Source organism: Delphinapterus leucas, chromosome 3 (genome assembly GCF_059928025.1).
Source record: "Delphinapterus leucas isolate spDelLeu-1000000601 "Yukka" chromosome 3, BTC_Dleu_Yukka2, whole genome shotgun sequence".
Taxonomy (NCBI): Eukaryota; Metazoa; Chordata; class Mammalia; order Artiodactyla; family Monodontidae; genus Delphinapterus; species Delphinapterus leucas.
The window spans coordinates 104,482,130-104,507,647 of NC_143131.1; the positions used below are offsets into that span (position 1 = coordinate 104,482,130).

The following is a 25,518-nucleotide window of genomic DNA, read 5'->3' on the forward strand; positions in this document are numbered from 1 at the left end:
CCCAGGAAGGAGAGGTGAAGATAGCGCCTGTAAATGAAGCAGGTATTTCTTGTTGGTTTTCTTTTCTGTTGGCTCTCGTTTGTCTTTTTGATCTTAAAATTCCATTTGACTCTTCAAGTTGCAGTTTTAACAAACATTAATGAAATGCATTTTGCAGCAACGAGGACTTTTATCTGGACCACTTTTAAGAGCAGAGAAATAAAGCTACTGTTCTTTTATACTGTCGTGTAAATACAGGCCTTTCTTTGAAGTGCGTAATAAATGGCCATTTTATAATCTATAATACCTGAAATATTTTGTGGCATACCCTCTTAGCACAACAAATCTTTAAAAAAAAAAAAAACTCAGGAGAGTGTTTAAAGTAGATTGGTTTGTTTAAAAACTGGCTTAGGACTTCCCTGGTGGTGCAGTGGTTAAGAATCTGCCTGCCAATGCAGGGGACACGGGTTCGAGCCCTGGTCCAGGAAGATCCCACATGCTGCGGAGCAACTAAGCCCGTGTGCCACAACTACTGAGCCTGCGCTCTAGAGCCTGCGAGCCACAACTACTGAGCCCACGTGCCACAACTACTGAAGCCCGCACACCTAGAGCCTGTGCTCCACAACAAGAGAAGCCACTGCAATGAGAAGCCAGCACACCGAAACAAAGAGTAGCCACCGCTCAATGCAACTAGAGAAAGCCCGCGCACAGCAACGAAGACCCAATGCAGCCAATAAATAAATAAATAATTAATTAATTTTAAAAAAAAACTGGCTTAGATACTATGAGACATATACGAGAATGTTCACATGGAAGACGTTTGAAATAGCCAAGAACACAATCCAAAAGTCCATGGGCACAGGAATGGATAAATAATAATGGTATAGGGACCTCCCTGGTGGTGCAGTGGTTAAGAATCCACCTGCCAATGCAAGGGACATGGGTTCAATACCTGGTCCAGAAAGATCCCACATGCCACAGAGCAACTAAGCCCATGCGCCACAACTACTGAGCCTGCGCTCTAGAGCCTGTGAGCCAAAACCATTGAGCCCGCGAGCCACAACTACTGAACCCACACTCCACAACTACTGTAGCCTGTGCGCCTAGAGCCCGTGCTCCACAACAACAGAAGCCACTGCAATGAGAAAGCCTGCGCACCGCAATGAAGAGTAGCCCCTGCTCACCGCAACTAGAGAAAGCCCGTGTGCAGCAATGAAGACCCAACGCAGCCAAAAATAAATATAAATTTTTTTTAAAAAAGGAGTGATATCTATAAAATAAAAAAAAGAGAGAGAGAGAGAGAAGCAGCAGCAGAGTGGGATGAAGGAAGGGCCATCAGGGGGTTTCAAAGGTCCTAAAACTACAATCTTCTATTTCTGCATCTAGGTGGCAGGAAATACATGTTTGCTTTCATGTTGTTCTTTATACCTTACACATAGGTTTAAAATAGTATTTTCCATATATTTAACAAAACAAGTTTTTAAAACTGACTGAGCAAGAACTCAGATAGATCATCTTTGCCCACATGCAGCTCTGGCTTATTTCACAATTGTATATAAATGTCTTGTTGGAAGTGTAGGTTTAACATCCTTTCTTCAGTTATTCAGTGTGTTGATGAACATAGGCTGAAGAAAAAATGCAAGGCAAGTAGTGAGTGGAAGCAGTTTTCCCTGAAAAGCCGTGGAACGCCGGGGCTGGCCCTTTCCTGACAACATGGGGCCAGTGGTGTCCTGATCTGCCCAACCTGGCACAGGTGCTTGTGTGGCCCATCTTGGCAACATTCGCTTCCAAGGGGGGCCTTCCGCAGGAAACCAAGGATTAATTTCCCCAAGGCTCAGAGGCAAGAACTTCCAAAAAAGGGAAAAATCAAACTATTACATATCCATGCAAATCAAAATTCACAGACCAGTGGCAGGCAGCCAACGCAACTATTTCAGGTCTGCTCTCCCATCTGTTTGGCCTGTTAACTGTCGGGAAATACAAGCAAATCGCTTCTTCTGCGACTAAGTCTCAATAGGGCTCCTAAAAACCAGACTCCATGATGCAACTTTAATAAGACAGAACAGCTTATTATGATCAATAAAGCACAGCCTTCCTGCAGTTGCAGAGCCAAAAGTGGCTCCAATGCCTCTTCGCTGGACACAGAGCACGAACACCATTCCCACCCACCCCCAGCATCTCGGAAGGCCCGGGGCCAGGAAAGGCTCCCCACACCAGGAAGCAGCTCTGTCCCGGTCCCCCTCCACACAAGAACCCAAAGGACTTCTCATCCTGTAGCTTTTATTAGCCCCAATATACGGTAATTAATTTACTGCAGGCTCTTAATTCATAAATGGATCAAATAAAGCCCCACATGGCTTCTGGCAGCTAACCCTTACTAAATTACGGTGACTAGAAGTTTGTTTAAATGCAGCCCGTAAGTCCAACACGGCCCCCTCAGCTTGTAAAGTTCAATTAGAGAGTTCTTAAGCTCATTGTGTGCCTTAGAGCTTCAAAGAAGGCATTATTCACGCGTCTTCCATTGCCAAAAAAGGAAAGCTGGCATCGATGAAGCAAATTCCTAGAATGTTGATCCAGGCATTACCAAGAAATGCTAAAACTTCAACCCTCAGTACCCAAACGCCTCCACTTTGGGACAAAATCTCAGTGAACTGTGAAAGACTAAAAGTAATCGAATTAACTATAGAAATCCACATAATAACGAAAGTTCTGACCAAGAGTGTACAAACATAACCACCCACTAGAGTTTCTGTTTCTATGGTCCCCTTATAAGTACCACTGGTGGGTTCCTGTAAAAGTCTAAACAGGCTGAGGGCTTAACCAGGGGCCAGAAAGGACATCTTGGAAGTGTCGCCACCACGACAATGGGCTGTCATCTCAGTTCCCACTCTCGTACCTCCAACTGGTGGGCAAAGCCCAGGTGCAACCTGGTCAAGTTCGAATCTGACTGCATTTGCTGACGTCACACATTGGTTGCTGGATGTGGGTGTTTTTTGTACGCTATCTACTTCAGGCAGGCCTGATAACAGCTCTACTCAGGCGAGTGGGCAAGAACTTTCACTCTGATGCTTCCCTTCCCAGCAGGTAAGTGACCGGACGCCAGTTGGCCTTCCCACGGGAGGTTCTGTGGTTGCCCTCAGATATGAAAACAGATTAGTGTATTTTCCCAAGAGCACACCATTAAGTCAGAAAAGTCCCAGGCAACCAATCTCCTCGACTGTCTGCAAAAGAAGAATCTCTTGCTGCCAGCTCTGTAAACGTCCAGGCTTCCCTACTGTCGTGCAGGAGACTTAGATGAAGAAGCAGGAAAACAATTCCACCGTGAGCTACTGCTATGGAGGTCAAGGCTCTAAATCTCCTTGAAGCTGAAAACAAATTAGCAGCTTTGCCTGCATCAAGCCAACCCTCTGAAAGAAGGCTTCTTTTCACTCCAGTATTACAAACTATGCTCCTCGAAGATAACACTTTTAGGGATATAAAAATGTTTCCTGCAGCTTACCGCCTGTCGCCTTATTGACTAGACCGGCAGAACCATGCAAAAGCCCCACAAGATCCCTGTAAGAGCCAACATGGGTTTGAGCAACGGGAAGAGGGGACAGGCGGAGGGGGGTGGTTTTAAAGTCATGGGCAAAACTCTTCTCAATACTCTGCAATGACCTATATGGGAAAAGAATCTGAAGAGTGGACATATGTAGAACTGATACCCCTTGCTGTACAGCAGAAACTAACACAACCCTGTAAATCAACTACACGCTAACAAAAATTAAAAATTAATTAATTAAAAAAATAAAGTCATGGGCTAACTTGACCTCCTTTCTCTTCACCATGCATTCACTCAGACAACACTTATTTACTGGCTGCTTACCCATGTGCTTGGCACTAGGGATACATGCACAAACCAGACAGACAAAAAAATGCCTCGCGGTAAGATATGGATGTGATATTTACAATCAACTTTTACAGTCTTTATACTCAATAAAGAAGGTAAGTACCCTTCATTTTACAAAAGTAGGTGGACTAAAGGAAAAAGCTCCTTTCTAGGCTGAGAAGAAAAACTTGGAAATGCAAGTAATTGCATGTGCGTTGGTTAAGCGAGCAGAGTGTTTCCAGATACCCCTGGGGGCTGGTTCTACCACAGGACACGGCCAAGGGACCTTGGCTTTCATGAGGTGCCTTCAACACAGCTGTTCTTTGTAGAAGGAAGTGCTTATGAGGTCTGTCTCAACTTCAGAGTCTTAGACGTGCAGATGTTAAAGGGTTAGTCAAAACCAGGGGGATAAGAGTTTTGCTACAACACTGAAAGGAATTTGTGAAAAACCAGCTTGGTGAACAACTCATGTTGCTAACTGAAGATAAGAAGAACAGAGTTCAAGCCCAAAATAATGATCTGGCCAGGACCCAGAAGGGAGGTGGGTAGAGCTGGGGTTAGGGAAGAATCTGTCCATTCCAAAAGCTACTGAATTTCTTTTGTTTAGATAACGAATAGCCAAATAAAAAAGGCGGTTTGCTGTTTCATTTATATGCCACTGTTTTAAGTTCCCAAACTTAGAGTCTGTCTGAAAACCAAGCATAACTAAAGCCACATTTGGGGTGGGGGTGGGGGGATAGGCCAAGTAAGCCATGACAATAATAAATTAAATGACTTGATCTCTCTATAGAAGTGATCCTTATGAAGGCACATTCCAAATCACCTGAAGTTATCTCAATTTCGGGCCGTGAAATAAACGGTAGCTACCAAGAAAACTCAACAAAGGAACTTCAGGCTTGTTAAGAGTTTTCTCATCTGTATAATGGAGATAATATCATAGTTACTAAAAAAACAGGAAGATGAGATTTTTTATACAATGGAGAGTGAAACCTTCACCCATTTTCCCCTGAAATGGGTACCCCAAAAGCTGGTAGCTAGGAAATCAGAGAAGGCTTTTCTGGGGAAACTGATCAAAGCAAGAGAAAAGGCAGCTGGGAGACCCCTAGAGAAACGATCCACCCAGACCTCCCTACACCATCAAAAAGGTCCACCCGAGATTGTGAAACCTCAAACTAGCTTCTTAGCATATCATTCACCGTCAGCGAAGGACATCTGAGGAAAATCTCCAACACCAAAGACAGGGGCCAAAACAAACACAAACAAAAAAGGGAACTTAAGAGAAATTAGAAACAATGCTGAGAGAATAAAAAGAGGGGGAGAAGGGAAGGAAAGAGAGAGGGAGGGTAATTAATACCTTTGGGGAAATGAGCAGACACTGCATTCATGAAACTAGAATAGGAGGCTTTTAAGGAAACAATTCCAGTAACAATAAGAGCTTTTAGAAATGAAAATTCTATGAGAATGGATCTTCTTTTCAATGTAAAAACTGAAATATAAAGTTGAGAAAATCTCCCCAAATCAGAAAACATATAAAAAACCTATTAAGCCAGAGATCTGAAAAAGGAGGGAAAAGATGAGAAAAGTAGAAGATTGATACAGAAGGTTCAACTTCTACATAAAAGGAGCTCCAGAAACAGAGAACATAGAAACAGATTTTACATCCTTTCCAAAGAAATACATCTACAAAACTTCCAACCCTATAAGGCCTGAGTTCCCAGTGACAGGACCAAGTACAGTACAACAAATTAAAGAAGGATGTCACTGAGAAATGTCAAAATGCTGGGGACAAGGAAAAGACGAAGGCTTGGGAGTTGGGCGAACAAACAGGTATCAAACAGGATGTCAAATCAGGATGGTGTTGGACTTGTCCAAGACAACACTGGGCGGCTCAAAGTTATAGAGCCTTGAGAGAAAATGATTTTAACCAATTCTTCATGGAGCCACTATTATCAATTAAGTGAGCGGGTAGAAGGAAAACATGTTCAAACGTCAAGATTTCAAAATTTGTACTTCCCAAGAACCCCTTCTTAGGAAGCTACTGGGAGACGTGCTTCACCAAAATGAAGGGACAAAAGCAAGAGAGAAGAGTACACAGGCCCAGAAAATAGGGTATCCAACCTAAAGGGCAAATGGAATGAATCTTCAGCATGTACGAGAGAAAGCTCTGATTTTCATACCTCTGCATAAGGCCTGGGCTATCAGTCCAGATCGGAGCAGATCAGAAGACTGTAGAGAGACTGCCCCGAAAGATACAATGTCTAGAAATGCTTGAGGTACTGCAACAAATTGAGAGGCAGTTTATAATTCTGGCATGATAGTTTGTGGTGAGTTAGTGATGGGCACACAGAACATTAAGCAAACAAAAAATAAGACAATTATTACCTCCAGGGAGAAAGCTGGATGAGGAAAGAAGGGTAATCATAGTACATGGCTGTGTTGTGAATAATATATGCATAGTCATGATAATGTTAACACTGGATATTGACCTAACCCGAAATTTCTTGTGGAGGACAGCCTCTATGCTGGCCTCTAAAGACCCTGCTTCTTCCTATTCACATCCTTGTGTGATGCCCTCCCCCAGACTGAGTTTGAGCTGGACCTCCTCACTTCTTATGACTAGAATGGCAGAAGCAAACAGTTGTCATTTCTAACATTTATACAAGGACTCCAGCCCATCTTGGGCTAGCTGTCTCCTGGGTCTTGCTGGGGAAATAAGCTGCCATGCTACGGGCAGCCCTACCATGGGGCACTGCAGGGAATTAAGGTCAGTTCAACAGCCCCTGAAGAATTAAAAGCCCACCAACAACCAAGTAAGTGAGATGAGAGGTGGGTCCTGCGGCCCCAGTCCGGCCTTCAGTTTACTGTGGCCCCAGTCCCACAGACTGATTGACAGCCTGGGCCAGAAGCACCCAGCTAAGCTGCTCCCAGATCGTTGGCCCATGGAAACCATGAGATAATAAATGTTCGCTGTTTTAACTTACTATGTTTTGGAGTAATTTGTTACACAGCTATAGATAACTCATAACTATGTTGGGAGGATGGGAGGCAGTAGAAGACATTTTACTGTCTTTTGTGTTGGGAGGGAGGGGAGTAAGAGAGCTGAATCATCTTCTATAATAAGAGGTTAATAGAAAAAAACCTAAAACTGAAAAATAAGAAATAGCCATGTAAACAACTGTTTTCAAAATAGAGAGAAAAATATCAATGAAAAGAGTTGAAAGTAGGGCTTCCCTGGTGGCGCAGTGGTTGAGAGTCTGCCTGCCGATGCAGGGGACACGGGTTCGTGCCCCGGTCCGGGAAGATCCTACATGCCATGGAGCGGCTGGGCCCGTGAGCCATGGCCGCTGAGCCTGCGCGTCCGGAGCCTGTGCTCCGCAATGGGAGAGGGCACAACGGTGAGAGGCCCGCGTACCGCAAAAAAAAAAAAAAAAAAGAGTTGAAAGTAGTTAGTTGCTTCAGGCAAGGAGGAGCTGGGTGAGGGAAAGGTGGAACAAGAAACTGCTGGGCCTCAGAGAACTATGTTGCTTTTTAAACTATATACATGTATAATCAGATTAAAAGTTAAAAAGATTTTCTTAGGTCTCCCAAGGCAAAAGAAATAAAAGCAAAAATAAACAAATGGGACGGAATCAAACTTACAAGCTTTTGCATAGAAAAGAAAACTAAACAAAATGAAAAGACAACCTACAGAAAGGGAGAAACTATTTGCAAATGATACAACCGACAAGAGATTAATTTCCAAAATATACAAACAGCTCATACAACTCAATAACAAAAAAACAAACAGCCCAATCAAAAAATGGGCAGAAGACCTAAAGAGACATTTCTCCAAGGGAGACATAAAGATGGCCAATAGGCACATGAAAAGATGCTCAACATCATTAATTACTAGAGAAATGCAAATCAAAACTACAGTGAGGCACCACCTCACACCAGTCAGAATGGCCATCATCAAAAAGTCTACAAATAACAAATGCTGGAGAGGATGTGGAGAAAAGAGAAGCCTCCTAACACTGTTGGTGGGAATGTGAGCTGGCGTTCTCACTATGGAGGACAGTATAGAGATTCCTTAAAAAACTAAAAATAGAATTGCCATATGATCCAGTAATCCTACTCCTGGACATATATCCAGAGAAAACCCTAATTCAAAAAGATACATGCACCCCTATGTCCATAGCAGTGCTATTTACAAAAGCCAAGACACGGAAGCAATCTAAATGTCCATCAACAGACGAATGGATAAAGAAGATGTACTGTACACATGGAAAGCGCATCCACACAATGGAATACTACTCAGCCATAAAAAAAAGAAATACTGCAACGCCATTTTCAGCAACATGGATGGACCTGGAGATTATCATACTAAGTGAAGTCAGTCAGAAGGAGAATGACAAATATCACACGACATCACTTATGTGTGGAATCTAAAATATGACACAAATGAACTTACTGACAAAACAGAAACAGACTCACAGACACAGAAAACAAACTTATGGTTATCAAAGGGGAAAGGGGGTGGGGGAGGGATAAATCAGGAGTTTGGGATTAGCAGATACAAACTACTATACATAAAACAGATATACAACAAGGTCCTACTGTACAGCACAGGGAACTATATTCAATACCCTGTAATAAATCATAATGAAAAAGAATATATATACACATGTATATATATGATATATATACCATATATATATATATATATATAAACTGAATCACTTTGCTATACGCTAGAAACTAACACAACATTGTAAATCAACTATACTTCAGTAATTAAATAAAAGTGAAAAATTAAACTAAACTACATGTATGGGTTTATTCTCATGCATCCAATCAATTCTCTATTATCACAGCAGTCATCTGGGCATTTTAGGGAGTCTTAACCAGCTGTAGATAGAGCAGAGCTAGAAGCTGTTGGACCTTAAGCAGGCAAATGACCAAGGGCTTGAAACCTGCTAATGAAATTGTGAGGATTCTACCTTTTAGGAATCTTATCAGATAACATCTTCAATGTGCTCATTCTTCCTTGGAGTGTATCAGAGCATAAAATAAATGTCAGCCAAACTCAGACTAGACTCCACTTTATCTGCACAACTGCTAAAAGTTCAATAAATGATCTGAGTAAACAGATTCATTTATGGAGACTCAGGCCATCCCCACCTGTTCAACAGAACGTGGCACTAACCCAGAGGGTGATTTAAGGGTAATACCATGAAGGCTGTGTCCTAAGAATTCTGTTCCGGATGCTTTAAGTCCGAAATAATTCTGGCAAGAACACTCTAAGATATTCACGTTCCTTTGCTCCCCAAACTTCAGGTATCTTCAAGAGAGGATGTACTCTAAACCCCACCCCCCATTTTCACACAGGAGGAAAGTGAGACAACACCCCAGTTCTCTTGATACCTGGTCTAGTGCTATTTTCTAGGGTTCTGGTTTTCCCTGGTACCTTGTCAAGCTTCCCTACAAGTCCAAAGGCATTTCTGAACTACATCATATTATTTAGCTTATGTAAAATACATAAGCTTTCACAGTGAACAAGAGCTATTTTAGGAAAAGCTGAAGAAGAAACAAACACTCTCAAAGAACTTCATTAGTTCATTACATACAGGTACACTTTTATAACAAATGGGGACAGTGGGAAGTGCAAGTTACCATTATTAGTTACAGTCACACAGTTTTCCTTTTCCTTTCAACTAGTCTCCCTTTGCTCTTAAGACCAATACCTTCTATCATCCCCAAAGTAATAGCAATCACACCATTTTGTGTTAATCTGGTTTTTCTCGTGGTTTAGTCACACGTCTTTTCTCAAAAACCACTTGTCTAGTAGCCAACACAAACTGCAACACCAAGAACTCTTGAGGGTTCTGCAACAATACATTTTTAAAAATCTGCTAAATGGACAGGTATCAGAACCACTGCAGCCAAGAGGAGAATTTTTAATAAAAATATTACAGGTGTTTCTTGCTTTATGCAATTGTGCCCTTCCAGAAAATCTTGATACACAGTATTTTGTATGAAGTATAAAAATGTTCCTTTTGTTTAGTTATCATGGGGGACTATAAAGGCACATAGCCACTCAACATACTTTTTTTACTCAGGTACTGTCACTCTAAATACTTTTCACTATTCAAGTAACCAGAAAAAAAAAAAAAAAAGAAGAAGTTCATGTGCAACAGAAGAAAGGCCTTGGCTGCCTTCTTTGAAAACTGACCCTCTTTTGGGTTCTAATCAATCACATTACGCTTGCCAACAGGCCTGGCACTCCTGCTATCCCTTGTCACTTTTCATTCATAATCACAATGAAATAAACAGGGCAATGACACCAAACGCTGAATCATAACAAGTTGAAGCTACCAGAATTTGCAGAGTGAATGAACAACACAAATTTCGGCTCCCTGACAATTCCCTAATATTCCTTTTTAAACACCAGACTTTTCTTTCTACTTCCCAAAATATGCAAAGGTTTACCCTGAGTAAACGTACCCAAGTGAAGGGTGGCTACCCCTCTGGCACAGATCTGCATCTCCCTTGGGTGAAATGTAGTGTAAAGCTTGACTCTATTGATCACGAGTGATCAGGGAGGGAGTCAAACGTGAAGAAAAAAGGGCTTATCGACGAGCCAGAACCCAGGCCCCAGAGAATTTGGGTTAGTGGAATGACTCCTCAGAGGAGGGGCTCAGCATGGTCCAGCCCATATCCTTCTGAAACCTTGAGGTGAGGGTATGTGGGCAGGACTGGATTCCTCCCACGCCATCACTGAAGCTACTGGAACTCAGTGGCACTCGATTCTCCTTAAGACCCTACCTTGATTTCCACCCCAGTCATAAATTCCCCAGACTCCATTTTCCCCGCTTTGAGAAAACGCTAACCACAGCCTCAAATACTTAACGGTCACACTCAACATATGTCGTGCTTTGTTGAAATTCCATACTTGGAAATGTGCTACTGCAAGAAAATGCAAGGTGGGCTGGTATGACTGATGATATTTACTTTTAGAAGGTATTTAATTCAAAAGCCAGATATAAAGTGAGATGTCCTAGAGGGAATACACTTCAGAGATTCTCTAGTAACTGGCTGAGGGTTTGAGGTTAACAGTCTCCTTCTGAATCACTGAAGAGAAATGTTCAGTCAATATACTTTTAAGTAGCTCACTGCATTCTGCTTCTTTGAAAACTGACCCCCCGTTCCCCTAATCGGGTCATCTGTTCCACTACCCACTTAGCACTTAACATTTTTTAGAACTCCCTGTGAATGTATAATGTCTTTTAGTCCCCCTACTAAGCAGAGGTCTTAAGGAAGAGACAACAACGTGGCACTAGTGCTTTTGCAAAGCAGCCTGTCCCAGTTCCGGTCTACGGCCTCCTAACTTGTCTGCCCTTGACTCTTCAAAGACTTCTGGAACTCAGAGCTCCTCTCACATGCTTGCTTACTGCAGCCACCCAGGTTCCAGGTTCAGAGAGCGCCCAGCCAATGCCCTTGACCCCAATGATGGTTCTTCTGCTCTTCCAGCATCCACCCTCTACAGGCTCGTTTGAACTAGAAAGAATTCCATATGTATATATTCGAGGTGCTGGTAAGAAGCAGCTCTCTGAGAGCACTGGCTGGAACTGGGTGGCTTTTCATATTCTGGAGAGCTACTGGGTCTTCTCCTGAAGCTGCATAAAGCGGTGGAAAGCAGTCTTCGTTGGCTCTCTTTAAACAAGTCGATCTCTGCTGCTACCCAGGCGAAATAAGACACATTAAATGTTCTCCCTAGTCAGCTCTTTCAACTTGACTTCCTTCAAAAGTTGTCTGTCAACGTGGATACCAAGAAGACATCGACATGGCAACATACCAACGGTGCAGATGTACGTGTGAGCCCCTGAAGGGCTGGCGGGAACAGGCTGCCCACTGAGCCAGAAGAACATGTGGTACCGCCTCTGACGCATGGGAAGTGCTGGGCCATTTTTTTTTTTTTCTCGTTAGGAAATACGGAGTCGAAAATGACGCTTGGGGTATTTTTGTAAAAATATTTGGTGAATATTAAATTTTTTAAAAACATTTCCCTCTATAAGCCGAATTGAGTTCCCACATTTCAGTCAAAACCTCAAACTGACAAGCAAATGTTTATTTGCCTTTTAGCACATTTTAAAAATAATTGGTTATATTCATCCACACATATATCAACAAACACAGACTTAAAACTAGGCAAGGCTGATCATTTTAGGTAGAATCTAGAAATCCAGAAAGGGTACACAGTCACTTTATTTAGACTGTCTGGACCCCAGTTTCTCTAGAAGAATAATAGGGCTAATTACAGGAGTTTTCCACATAAATGAGATGCTAATTACATGGTGTTGGCAGAGCAATGTAAAGTTCCCGGGGCAAAACTGTTTAATTGTTCAGGCCTGCCAAATGTGTCATGTGCCATGTAAAGGAAACAGCCATACTTCTAACACCCGAGGACTGCAATACTACGAAAGTGTCTCAAATATATATTTGAGTCAGAAGGCATCATTAGGAAATGAATATATATGGGTGTGGTGAGTACATGATTGCTCGGTTTACTATTCAGTTAAAAGTAATTATCAAGTGAGCAGTAAGGGTCTTGCCTACCTCATATCACTTTTTAATCCACCCCCCTCTTGGCTCTCCGGGCTGTTCCATCAGACTTTGCTGGTTACTCTGTAATTGTGCCCATGAGCCTAATTCCCCCAACTTCGCTGAGAAGAGCTTTTTTGCAATTTATGTTATTCCTTCTCCCTACAGCTTAGTTTGCTTTTGCCTGGGAAATATTAACCAAACTTCTCTGAAAACAGAAGGCCTGGGTACATATGGGAATGCTCTGGTAGGTATTACTTTTCAAAACTACCTGGATAGTTCTTCCTCCTGCTGTGTCTATACACAGAGGCTGCCAAGAGAAGGGGCTATGAGAGGAAATGGAATGCTGGGGGCAGGGCAGGGCTGGGGTGTGCCACAGAAAAATCCGAAAACTGCTGGCGTATGGCAAGTGACAAACTATATGTTATCAACAAATCATGCGGCGCAAAGGTTTTCCTATAAAGATCCTGTCCTTCGCCTGTCCTTATTCTGAAGGAGAAGAACCCAAAAGAAAGATGTTTGCAGAGACAAAAACACGAGTGACTTAGATTCCTCCCAATTCAGAATGGATGCTTGACAGGCTAATTTTCTCCCCTGGGTGTTTGAATTCCTCAGATCTAAAAGTCTCTTTAACTTCTTTCACTGGGGGGAAAAAAGCTGTAATGTCATTCTAGACACAAGCAGGAATGAAATCTGAAGCTCCCTCCATCCAGAGCAAAGGCCTCCACCAGGCAAAGCACCGGCGGCACGCTCTCTTGGGAACGTCACTTCACGTGCACACCTGCCTTCTCAGGCTGGACCACTTTGATATTCACTACAAGGGGAAAGTCCCATTCCCATTCTGTCTAGGACAGAACCCTGGATATGGGCACTGCAAGCTATGCATTTGACTTACAACCTCATGCCTTTTGTCATCAAAATGTCACTGAGGCCACAGCTGGGAAAGGTAACGGAGGAGGGCACTCCACCGGGCAGTGCGAACCGGTTCAACATTTTGGGAAAGCGGTTAAGCGGTTAACGTCTTCTAGTGCATTAAAAAAGCCTGTGTCCTGGGCTCAGCAATTTTGCTTCTTGAAAACTGATGCTAGCATAATAATCACAAGTCCATAAAACAATACAAAAACTTCATGCACAAGGACGCAGTGCTGACAGCTATCTAAGGAGTTGAAGGCGATGTGAATGGCTGCCAAGAGAGGAATTTAAATTTTTTGCGTCCATTTTATATAATTTTATATCAATGTAATATGTGTCTTAGAAAGTATTTTAATAACATCAGAAATGCTTATCTTTTAGTGTTAAGATTAAAAGGAGAGAAAGGAATATTCAAAAGTATACTACTGAATGATCTCCAATACAGTTTTTTAAATAGATATTTAAAAAGTTAAGAAAGAAATCAAATTGAAGTACTTGCCTGAATAGTGAGATCATAGATTTTTTTCTTTCTTTCCCCCAAATGTCTTAAAATGGCCATGTATTTCTTTTATAATCAAAAAATTAAAGCCAGATTGAGGATGTAAATGATTGAAGGGAAGAAGCACGCCAAATATTTTGTTTCTCCTTTTTTGTGGAAATAAGTCTAATAACAGCAAGGTTGGAAGTTGAAATACAATAAAAACATTGTCAGATTTTATAATGGCTTTAAAAAAAAAAATCAGTGACAAAGTAGATTTCTGGAACTCTGTTTTCCAGATTGTGTAGGCCAAACTTAATTTAAAAGTAGCATATTCCTGAGTAGAAAGCGACACTATTCAAACTTAAACAGGTATCAAGACCATATCCCTTTGTTTTGCGAATTTACTCAACATTCAACAAATATGTATGGCATACTTACTCTGTGCCAGGCGCCGGGGATCCAACAGTGAACAAAACAGATGGGATTTGTGCACTAAGGAAGCTTACAGCATAGTGGGGCTGAAAGGGATGGTTTGTATACAGCAACCCAGCTGAAGCTGATTCAATGACTCCTGCCAAAATCAGACGCTAGACCTATAAAGAATTTCCTATCATTCCACGCTTAAAAATAAAAACTCCAGCTCTTACATCACTTTTTACTCCCTCTCTCCAAAGAGCACTTTGAGAGATATACAGGGTCTTTCGAGCAGTGACAGAAATCCAGCACACCCAGGAGGAGGTGTGAAGAGCAAGAGCTCTAGAAGTCCAACCACCATAGGTTCAAATTCCCTCACCAGGTGTGCTGCCTTGCACAGGTGAATCCCTTTCTAAGTCTTCTCTTTTAAAACATAACACAACATTGTAAATCAACGATACTCCAATAAAAAAATTTTTTTTAAATAAAATATAATAAGAGTGAGCTCACTTTGGATTTTGTCCTGAGGACGCAAGGAAATTACCCGGCAAGCACGCCCAGCACAGTGCCTGGCACATAGTAAGTGCTCAACAAGCCTTTCCCTTATCCATAAAACACGCATATTTACACATAAAGACAACAAAGAATCAGGTAAGGACAAAGATGTAAAAGTCTACAAAGTGGGGAACTGGGGTAAGTGGTGGTGACTGCTAATGAATACAGGGTTTCTTGGACTGTCAAGAAAATGTTCTAGAATTAATTGTGGTGATGGTTACACAACTCTGAATACACTAAAAAGCCATCAAGTTTTACACTTCAAACAGATGGATTGTATGTTATGTAAATTATAGCTCGAGAAGCTGCCATAAAAAATTGTATTTAAAAAAGTCAATGGAATTTTTTTTAAATTTTTTTTGTGGTACGCGGGCCTCTCACTGCTGTGGCCTCTCCCGTTGCGGAGCAACAGGCTCCGGACGCGCAGGCTCAGCGGCCATGGCTCACGGGCCCAGCCGCTCCGCGGCATGTGGGATCTTCCCAGACCGGGGCACGAACCCGTGTCCCCTGCATCGGCAGGCGGACTCTCAACCACTGCGCCACCAGGGAAGCCCCGATGGAATATTTTAATTCATATTTTAATCCAGATGGGCCAACAGCTATTCTTTGCAACCCATGAGACTGTGTGAATTTTGTAATTAGAAAATAGTATCTTCAGTTCCGAGTCACTATAATATTAAGACAGATTTTTTTACCAACTCCTTTACAGGGAAAAGATAAACAAGCACACAGGACAATACCACACAGCCACAAATCTTATAAGACAACTTCTTAAATCTTTCACTATATATACCTTAGTTCGAAGAAAAGTTTAGTTTAAAATGTTTTACATTCTGTATTCACATACAGGACTATATTTAGCTGCAATATCAACCAACCAAAAGGGGAAACAAAATGCCTTTAATACAGTGAGTTTGAAACTTACCACTTCATTACTTAACACCTAATGTCACCACCAAAATACATATACAAATAGCACAAAAGAACAAATGTTTGATCCAAAAACATGAAGCTGAATCCTACCTGATAGCAGGTTATTTTTCACAATAACAAGAGGTGAAGTGACTGTCTGTGTTATGGCTTTCCAGCAAGGCACAATCACTCATCGTATCCAGATTTTGGCCACGTTACCTCATCAGAAAAGCATAAAACAGGTCCAAGAAACCATAAAGCAAAACTCAGGAAAATGGCCCAGACAATGCTTCCCTCCTCCCTTCCTGTCTCCTTCAGTCAACACATCTTTACTGAGCGTCTACTATGTGAAGACCTCGCCTCCATTTTTACCTTCTGTATTTTTCTATGAAGCTGCTAACATTAGTTTCAGTACTCTTTAAAAAAAAATTGTGATACGAGCTTTGTAGTTGTTTATAATATACGTCATCAAACCAATTTTAGTTTATTAAAAAAATGTTCACCGTTGTACACAGAATAATCAGAGGTAATTAAGCTGGCATACGGTCCCGCAAACATATGGATCCGATTTTCTATTTGGGCTGCGTTTTGCAGGTGAAAATGAGTAGCACTTGTACACTGTGGAAGGGGCATCCTTTGAACTGCTCTTCCACCAATGGCGATGAATTTCAAGAAACAATCCGTACTTTCATCAGCAACCACCACTGCAAGATGGCCCGGGAAGGTGGCGGGGGAGCAAGCACGCCCAGCACGATACACGGAGTGGAAGTAACTAGTCGTTCTTTCAGCCCCTCAAAACCTCTGTGGAGTTTATGCTGAGGATCAAGGCTGGACCCTTTTTCTCATTAGCTCAGTGATTAAACAACTATGTTCACCTGCCAAACTCACATCCTAGGGGCTGGTTTATCTCCACTGAGCACAGTACTGATAGGGTGCCTGCCCACCAGCCATCTTAAAGTGCCCCATCACTGCACAGTTGTAATCATCACTGGTATGGCAGGTAATGAAATGCAGAAGTGAAAGTGGGCATCTTATTCCCCTTGTGAGTCAAAGCCGAACTTCTAAGATCACTGGGAACTATCTCGACAAACAGTGGTGTTTCAATCGTTAAAGCACTGCATCAACTCCACGCTCAGTTACTAAAAATACGAAGTAAGCCGGGTTAATACTTAATCTCTGGAATCGAGATTTAAAAAGAACGCTCTCTTTTCGAAAAGATCGGTAAGTACGTACTGCAGCATAGGGATAACAATACCAAATATTAGATCGGTCGTCAATTATGTAGGATCATTTGCTTTTTAACGAATTAGCTTGAAACCCCCTCTACTGCACAGTTAAACACTATCCTCTTTATGGCTTTGGAGATGCAGAAGAAGCAGAAGAATTGAAGAACATCTCTGATGGTTTGAAAATCATTTACTTCTCTAATCCAAACATGAATTCTCAAGATCACTTTTCTTTCCTCAGAAAACACACAGAACATCGGGTGAAGGACCTGACATAAACAAGCATTCTTCCTCTCACGCTAGGTGTTTTCTCATAAGTCATCATTTGCACTCCCCTCGACCCCTCTGAAAACTCTCAATGTTTTCCGAGTACAATCTTTTATTTGCTACTTTTATCAACTTTCCCTAATACTCTGAGTTTCTGAGCTATTTCAAAAATAACTCAGCGGACCACTCAGAGACGAAGTTACAGTGTCTGGCTCACTGGAGAAACAAACTAAGGTCCACCCCACCGTACTGATAAATTAGGACGAGCAGTACACCAGTTAGCTGTGCATTAAGCCCCTCAAAACCTATGTGGAGTTCATGTTCAGGATCAAAGCTGAACCCTCTTTCTCATTAGCACAGTCATTAAACAGCTATGCTCACCTGTCACACCACAGCATCTTGACAGACATTATCTACCCTGTAAGGTAAACATGGCAGGTGTCTCTGTCCATGTCATACCTGAGAAAATGAGACAATAATACACGTGACTTCCTTAAAGGGAAAAAGTTGAGCAGCTTGCAAAGGCCAGGACATCCCCTCTTTCCCCTGAGACAACGGTTCTCATCCTTGTTTGCACATTAGAAGCCCCTGGGGACATATGAAAAAACACCAATGGCAGGTCACCAAAGCAGACCAAGATGCCAGCCCAGACCATGGAGATACCTGGGAATGGTGCCTGGGCATCAGCATGGTTTAAAAGCTCTCCAGGTGATTCACAGGCACAAAGTGGAGAACCAGTCATCTCTAACCTACAGATGTTTAAAAGGACATCACTATCACTGGCAAACACCGATTTTCTTTCTCTCACTTCCTTTTCTTCGGTGGCTTTGCCTAAGGACAGAATGGCAGAGCTGTGGTAAACAACAGTCATAACAATGAATAATGGACCCAACCAAAACAAGTATGTTCTCGGGGTCGGCAAAAAAAAAAAAAAAAAAAACAGTAAGAAACAGGATTCAAGAATCAAAAGGAAAACACATTCTCGAAAGCTAAAAAGCCAAGTTCAACACATAGGTATTCACATACATTGCTGTATACACCATGTTTTCTTTCTGTTTTTCCCTCCCCAAAAGAGCAAATTTTCAAACAAATAACTATACACTGGCATGTGTGTCCCAAATGTCAGGAATGAAATGCTAAGGAAATTCCTTCTAACATCTGCAAGTAATTTTGTACAATACGTCATTGCTCCTATGCATTCACCTTAAAGAAGAAAGATCAGAGTAGAATAACTATATATCCAAATGCAGTAATAGTTTTGCTCTACTCTTAAGCATGATCTGAAACCCACTAATTATTTCCAGAGGGAACTTCTCTCCTAACACTTTATTCCGAAGCGTAGTTTGGTTCTTAGGCAACCAGGACTTCATGGGCTGGCAGTAAGTAATACAAGTGGGAAAGTGTGATTAAAAGAACACTCCTCAAATGAGGAATTCCAAGCATAAGAAACAATTAGGTACCTAGTGGGGATTTCGTATTCCAGTTCTGCTGTTCCTACCACCTTCTAACGAAATCACACGTACACTCAATATTCCCCCAAAGACTGCAGATAGGAGCTTTTAAGACTTCTAGGATCTTAAGACACACACACACACACACAAGCTTCACATATGCGTGAATGCACATAAATTGGGTCTGTGAAAAACACTACCAGTTATACAATATCTTCAAAACGAAAATACCAAGGAAGAGATTTTATTCAACTCAATCTATAGGACGTTAGTCAAAGGCAACTGACAGTTTTACAAATGCTCTTTGTTAGGGAAAACTTATACTAGAAACAGCCACAGCTTACTTTCCCTTCACTTCCCCCCAAATCCATCTTTTTTTAGCTCTGCCAAATAAGTGGCTCCAAATGTGTTTGTTCTGTTTCTCTCTTTGTTTTTCCCGAAAGGGAAAAATTAATGGTCAAGTGGGTTTAATTTTTAAATCGGTACAAGAGCTTTAAACACACTGTACCGAAAAAAAATGCAAACGGAATGCTCTTGAAAATGGTTACACATTAAACACACATCTAATGATCCAGGCCTCTACTAAGGCGAGTTCTTAAATTCTACGGAGGTCAGAAGTTTAGTTTATTCAGCAAGAATAACTCTATTAACAGCTCCATCTCCTACTTGTCACCACAGTAAATATCCACACACTCCAAATCCTAGAAAATGTGAGGCAATTCAAAGGAGGCTGGAGCTGCTGAGGGCTCCACTGCTGTGCCTCAAAAGCTTCTAAAGCAACTGGTCTGCCATATGAATCAAGGGAAGCCACCCACAGGGATGCATGGATCACAGTGCATCAGAGCAGTTACATCAGACTTCGGAGACGGATTTTCAGAGAACAGGAAGAAAATGGGGAGGGCTTATGTACATCACTCCTAAATATCAATGATGATGAAAGCTCTTTAAGCACATGCCCAGAGTATCAGAATTCCTGATCAGCTCATGTACTGCTACAGTTTTTAAACACAGATTTTTTCCCCCCTAAATAATCTCATCTTTTATTAGAGGCCAAGGTTAAAAGGCAAAACCCAGCAGACTCCTAAGCACAGTGAAAAATAACGCAAGCCTTAGAGCTGTTCCAGAGCGACAAGCTTTCTGGATTTTTAATTTTTAATTTAATTTTACAACATCTACCATGCAGGAAGGTCACACTGCGGGAACCTGTCCTATCACATGCTGGAATAAATAAAATCATGACAAGCCTTATACAGGTGGGCACCAAGTCATATCTAGGAAAAGGAAGACAGTGTTCCACCCTAAGGAGTCAATTATTCAAGTTACAAGAAAATCTGATTTTCAAGTTGATGGGAATTAACCCTTACTCTTTCCAAATCTTTTTGTTCCTGAAAGTCACCTCTACTAATTAACCTTATTAATGTCTTGGTGCCTTTTCTATACTTTTCTCTCCAAGATGCCAGTCTGAAGCTCTTATCCACCACTTCTGCTCTAGGGAAAATCTAAGGGAAGATGCACTGCGCACAACCCACGGGCAATGAGGGAGAAGCCGTCTCCCCGCATGGACCCCTTGCACTGAACAGGGTCTAAACAGGCAAGCAAGACAGGAGAGGTTTAATTCCCGCTCCTCTGACATCAATTCCTCCCAATGTGGTTGTGTAGTTCTGCTTTAAATGGCTTTCCAGTTAAAAGTACAAAGAGGGAGGAGCCCCAAAACCCCCCAAATTTCTAAAACCAAGAGTAAATTTTAACTGTTGCTCGGTTCTATTTGAGCAGATAAGAGAGCTTCCCGTATCTACTGCTTTCATTCCCTTTCTCTGGTCACTTCTTACATAATTCAATCTTGCTTTTTCCTTACTGATGCTATCCACAAAAAATTTTAATCTAATTACCAAATCCATCCTACAAGAAGAGTACGTTCAATGTAATATATAGAATTCAAATATCTTCCCGTTAAGTTTTTTTTTCCTATCTTGAAACAGCTTGGGCTGTTTTCTACCTTCTGACTACTATGCTTACACCTGTCACCTGATTTTCAGTCTTCATTTTTATTCTCATTCCCTAGTTTGTCACTGTTCTTAACTATTTTCTCCCAACTATTTCTCCCCCAACAATTACCCCCAATATATTCTCCTTGCCCATCAACTCAGCCTCTTTAGCATATATTTTACTTCCTCTCCTTTGAGTTTCAGCCCTCAATTTTCCCCCTTGATACAGAGGAACCTAAACAACGATTTTGTGTCTCAGATCCTTATTACCCTTATCTTTGCTCTGAACTCCTCTCCGGAAAGACCATGATATTGACAACAGTCATCTCCTTATCCTTAACCAATCCAGCTCAGAGGAAAAAATGTTTCCCCCGTGTTTTTTATTTTCCTTTGGTCCCCTGGTGTACCCTGGGGCATGCTTCCTTCTTATGTGCTCTCCTCTACTCACTCCCCCGTGGAGCAATGCAGCTCTCTCCTTGATATTCAGTCTCTAATTATCTGTTGGCCTCTGTCAAGGACACTGGCCATCTGAAACACGCTCTACTTGATGATCATATGAGATGTGAGATGTGGCCAACCATGGTCTGGATCCACTGTCAGTACGACATACACCTGATGTGTATTTCCAATAGCAATGAGACATTCACCCTGATCCATTTCTCTTGCACCTTGGGTTCTCTTGTGACTAATGAATAGCACTTGCCAGAGGGCTTGCTGGGTTAAGGGCCAGGAAGGTGCCATGTTTCCAGCCACAGAAAAGAACTGACTGGCTCAAATGGGGCTTAAGCCTTTGACCTTCGCTTCATTAGCTCTCAGCCCGACCAGCCACAGTCACATGACAGCAATGGCCCCTGCTAAATGCAGGAACCCTGTGTCGATTCAGAAGGGAAAATATAAGCCTCAACAACACGATGACACCCACACGGAGACAGACCTGTTAGCAAACCAAGAAGGAAATGAACTTGAGATCTATGTCCCATTCTGATTTCCATGACACCTCCTAGGAGAAAGGGTAACCTTCACCCTGCTTCTCACAGGCCTTCCAAGTTAGCGCTTAAAGCGGAAAACCACTTTGAGGGACACCAGATTGCTCGTGAATGTAAGAGCAGCCATGAACAAAAAGAGAAACATAGCTCTTATTTCAACAAAAATCGAGAGAGCATAGAAACCGCTTTTCTGTCCTCTCTGAACACCACACAGCAAATTCCCCTTACAGGTGGGACACACATACATCATGAGGAAGAGGGCATGGGAAAATAGATGAAAAATAAATTGTATTTACCTTCTTCTGTTTCATGCCACACGATCCCTTCCAAATTCACACTGGTCCCGGGTTCACAGGGCCCAAGACACTCTGGCTCTGTCACTACTCCAACTTCACACGTATTGACACCCACGGAACGAGTCCGAACCAAAAGCTGTTCAACCGGTGCTGCAATATTGGATGAAGATGGGGAAAAGTAGGAGGGCAGAATCTGAGGCGTGAGACTGCTGGAAATCGGCGGCGGTGGTGCTGGCACTGTAAACAGGGGGTCAACCTGAAAGACAGACAGGCTTACTGCAGTGGTGCTGCATGCTCGGAGCTCTTTTCAATGCAATCTGTTTACATCACTTCCAGAATACATCACCATTCCAAATTCCATTTGCAATTATAATACGCTTTGGGTGTTTTAAGGGTGCCAAAATACAAAGCAGAATAGAAATAAGCATTTTCGTTTTTCATGACACACAAGGTAAACACCGGAGCTCTAGCTTCCTGTGCTATAGACAGGCCTTCAAGGTCCTTCTAAATTCACCAATTAACAACCCTCAGCCTCCACAGATGGGAATGAAATATGCTTTGCCAAAGGAAGACCATTTCCCACTTGTCGTGAAATCGTGTTTTCAACACTGCAGTACTTCCCAAAGGCGAAACTCTAATAAATACCCACATAGGCATCAGTGGCCATTCAAGTACAGGAGATGGACTAAAATTGTTTTCAAAGTATTTTATAAACCATAATGAATTAAATCACTGCTAAAGTAGATTAACTACTCTGCCAAATATATAAAAGACATAAATTTGATTACACACACTGAAACACAGAAACTGGATATTATTAGCATGTATTAAGCACCAACTTTTAACTAAGTGCTCTACTGCAAAGTTTGGCAGAATTCAGATAAATGGAGAAATAAATACGTGTGCTCAACAGAATCTGAGCTTCTCCAAATGCACAAATCTTTTAGTGGTTCAACAAAGGTTCCTGATGAGTTTGGACCAAGACTCAGCAGCCCTCTCTATGTCTGAAAAGAGACAGCCAAAACAAGATCTTGTGGTACGATAACTCCTTTGCACCCCGATCCTGAGGAGAGCAAGCAAAGGGGTCCTTCACCACAAAAAGTTTAGGAGTCAGGCCATAATGAAACCAAAGACTATGCATGTACTAAGTAGGTAGACGGTCAACAGACTCATTCATTCCTTCCGCCCATTTTGACCATTGTTGTGACTGCTACGGAATAGCTTTGGCCCTGCTGACAGGTTATCAAATGTGAAAGAGCCAAACACACAGCACGTCTGCGCCAGGATTCCACATCACCTATGTCCTCAGGCTGCACAGAGACACCACCTACACACAAGAGATGATACCGTATGTGTTTTATCAGTTGGGCTAACAAATTAGATGTGTAAAAAGGACACAGAGAAGGTTGTTCTGGTAAAATGCCATCTTAGTCTGTTTATATATTCTCAGTTAACGTTTGTAAGAAATCAACATTTGGCTAGAGACATAATATTATATAGTCTTTGTTCGTCAAAAAAAAAAAAAAAAACCACACACACAAAAAGAGTGTATTTCAAGAGAAGTCATATGAGGAAATGTGCTCCTAGATAAACAGCTGAAGCAGTCATCTGTGTGGGCTCCTTGTTCATATGACTGTAGGAACTATTTCTACAGTTTGCATTTCACTAAAATGATACAGCAACGTTCACATGCCCGAGTGATCCAAGATGCAATAGAACAGCCCTTCATCCAACTGCACACTAAAGAAACTTAATTTCCTGCTCTCGAAGCTGCCATAAAACTCCTTTTACCCCATGCTTTTTATCGTTCTTCCTTCTTGATCACAGAGCCCAAGAAAGGAAAGCATTTAACAGCCCCAAACACCAGATCTGGTGATTTATGCTTTTGTGTAAATGCAGCTTAACATGGATCAAAGTTCACACTGATAGTTCCTATTTTAAAACTGAGCTGACAAATGAAGAAAGGGGTTCTGAGGAAGAAAATTTAAGGAGGACAGGGGAAGCCAATGCAACCTTGTAGTCTTTATTACAACTAAAAGATTGCGTGAGATTGAAATCACTTTCTAGAATTTAAAAAAGAAAAAAAAAGGACCAAGGAAAATTATAAACCACTATACTGCACATTTTTTTTGCGCATGATTCCCAACAACCTCTTAATCTGTATAGTTAGTTGTCAACTGTAATTTGGTGCTACACATGTAAACTGAAAAGACAAAATGGAACAATATTCTCAAGATATCCTTTATATCCTTGATCGACAGCGTACATTAATTCCAAGAGAACAAATATAGCTTCAGTTAGATAAACAAGAAAATGGAATAAAATAAATGAGGTGAGGAGTCTCAGTATCAACTCTCTAATTTTGAATTTCAGGACACCCTGGGGCAACACGTACAACAGAAGTTATAGGGACAGGGTGTGCTGACACCGGAACTTCGGCCCCACCTCCCACATTAATTAAGCTTGTGACTTGGGAGAGTCATTTAACCTCACCGAGGCCCATGTTCCTCAGCTGGAAAATGTATTCTTTGGCCTTCTAATAGTGATGACGAATCCTCTCACAACAGAACTTCTAGACCAAACCCCTATTTCAGTATAACTCTGCTCATGAATATATTTGTATAGAGATACACTCACATACTTATTTGGGATATTTATGGAATTTCAAAGATGAAGCTTCTAAAGAATCTAGAAGCTTGATGGGAGAGGCCATGGTATCCTGGGCCTACCAGCAAGTTAACTGTACTTATTTCCATTAACACAATTCAAATGCAGTGAAAACAGTTCAGCTGATGACATTTAAAGAAGGGACCTTGGAGCCCTGTGCATGCTTGTTTTAAAATGAGAAAAGTAAGGTTCAGAGAAGTTTGACTATAAATATGAACTTAACCATAAACAGCCCCCCAATGTGGTAACAGTCTAAAACTCTTAAACTTGATAGGAGAACTCCATAGGTAATATAGTTTTAAAGGTTCAACTCTTTGACTTGCACAAGTGAATTTCTCTTAGTTTTTCCACTGCACTCACTTCCTCCATGTAGCTCAAAACTCCCGTTCCCACAGGTACCCAGCATCATCGTCATCAGTGAGAGCAGAAAAGGGAACTTTCCTCCCTTGAGATTTCAGGATTTAGAGTGGAGAACAAAGACCTCCCATGTGGTCTACTGGGGGTCCCTCTCCCCCAGTGCTCAGCAACTGGAAAAGGGGTGGGGAATGACAGCTACTCCCAGAGGCAGGTTTTATTTGGCAGGTATGTTACTTTTAAAAACCTTTTCACTTGTTGAGCAACACAAAAAATTAGGGAAAAGTCTGAATTTCCACTATCTCGTAACATAATAATCGGCTCACGTGCTATGCTGGGCCCACCTTCCTCGTGGCATCAACTGACAGGCCTGAGCTTCCCTCAGCCTGCAGTGACCTACCCAGGCACAAGCAGGGAGTTGGCGTTTCCAGCTTTTCTGAGACGACCACAGAACGTTGGCGGTAGAAGGTCATCTAACCCAACGTACTCATTGTAGACAAAACCGCGGCCCATATCTGTTTGTGTGCAAGGGCAATTAAGCATCTCTAGGGGCAGCCCCGGTGAGCATAAAAGAGCCGCATCCTC

General features: G+C 41.9%; 1 protein-coding gene across 1 annotated transcript in view; it reads right to left on the minus strand.

Annotated features, from left to right (window-relative positions):
- Window positions 1–25,518, minus strand: part of ZNF608 (zinc finger protein 608) — a 104,345-nt gene that overhangs the window by 39,564 nt on the left and 39,263 nt on the right. Inside the window, exon 2 of the mRNA XM_089909243.1 lies at window positions 21,913–22,168. Coding sequence (XP_089765369.1) covers window positions 21,913–22,168 — 256 coding nt within the window. The remainder of the gene's footprint in view (window positions 1–21,912; window positions 22,169–25,518) is intronic.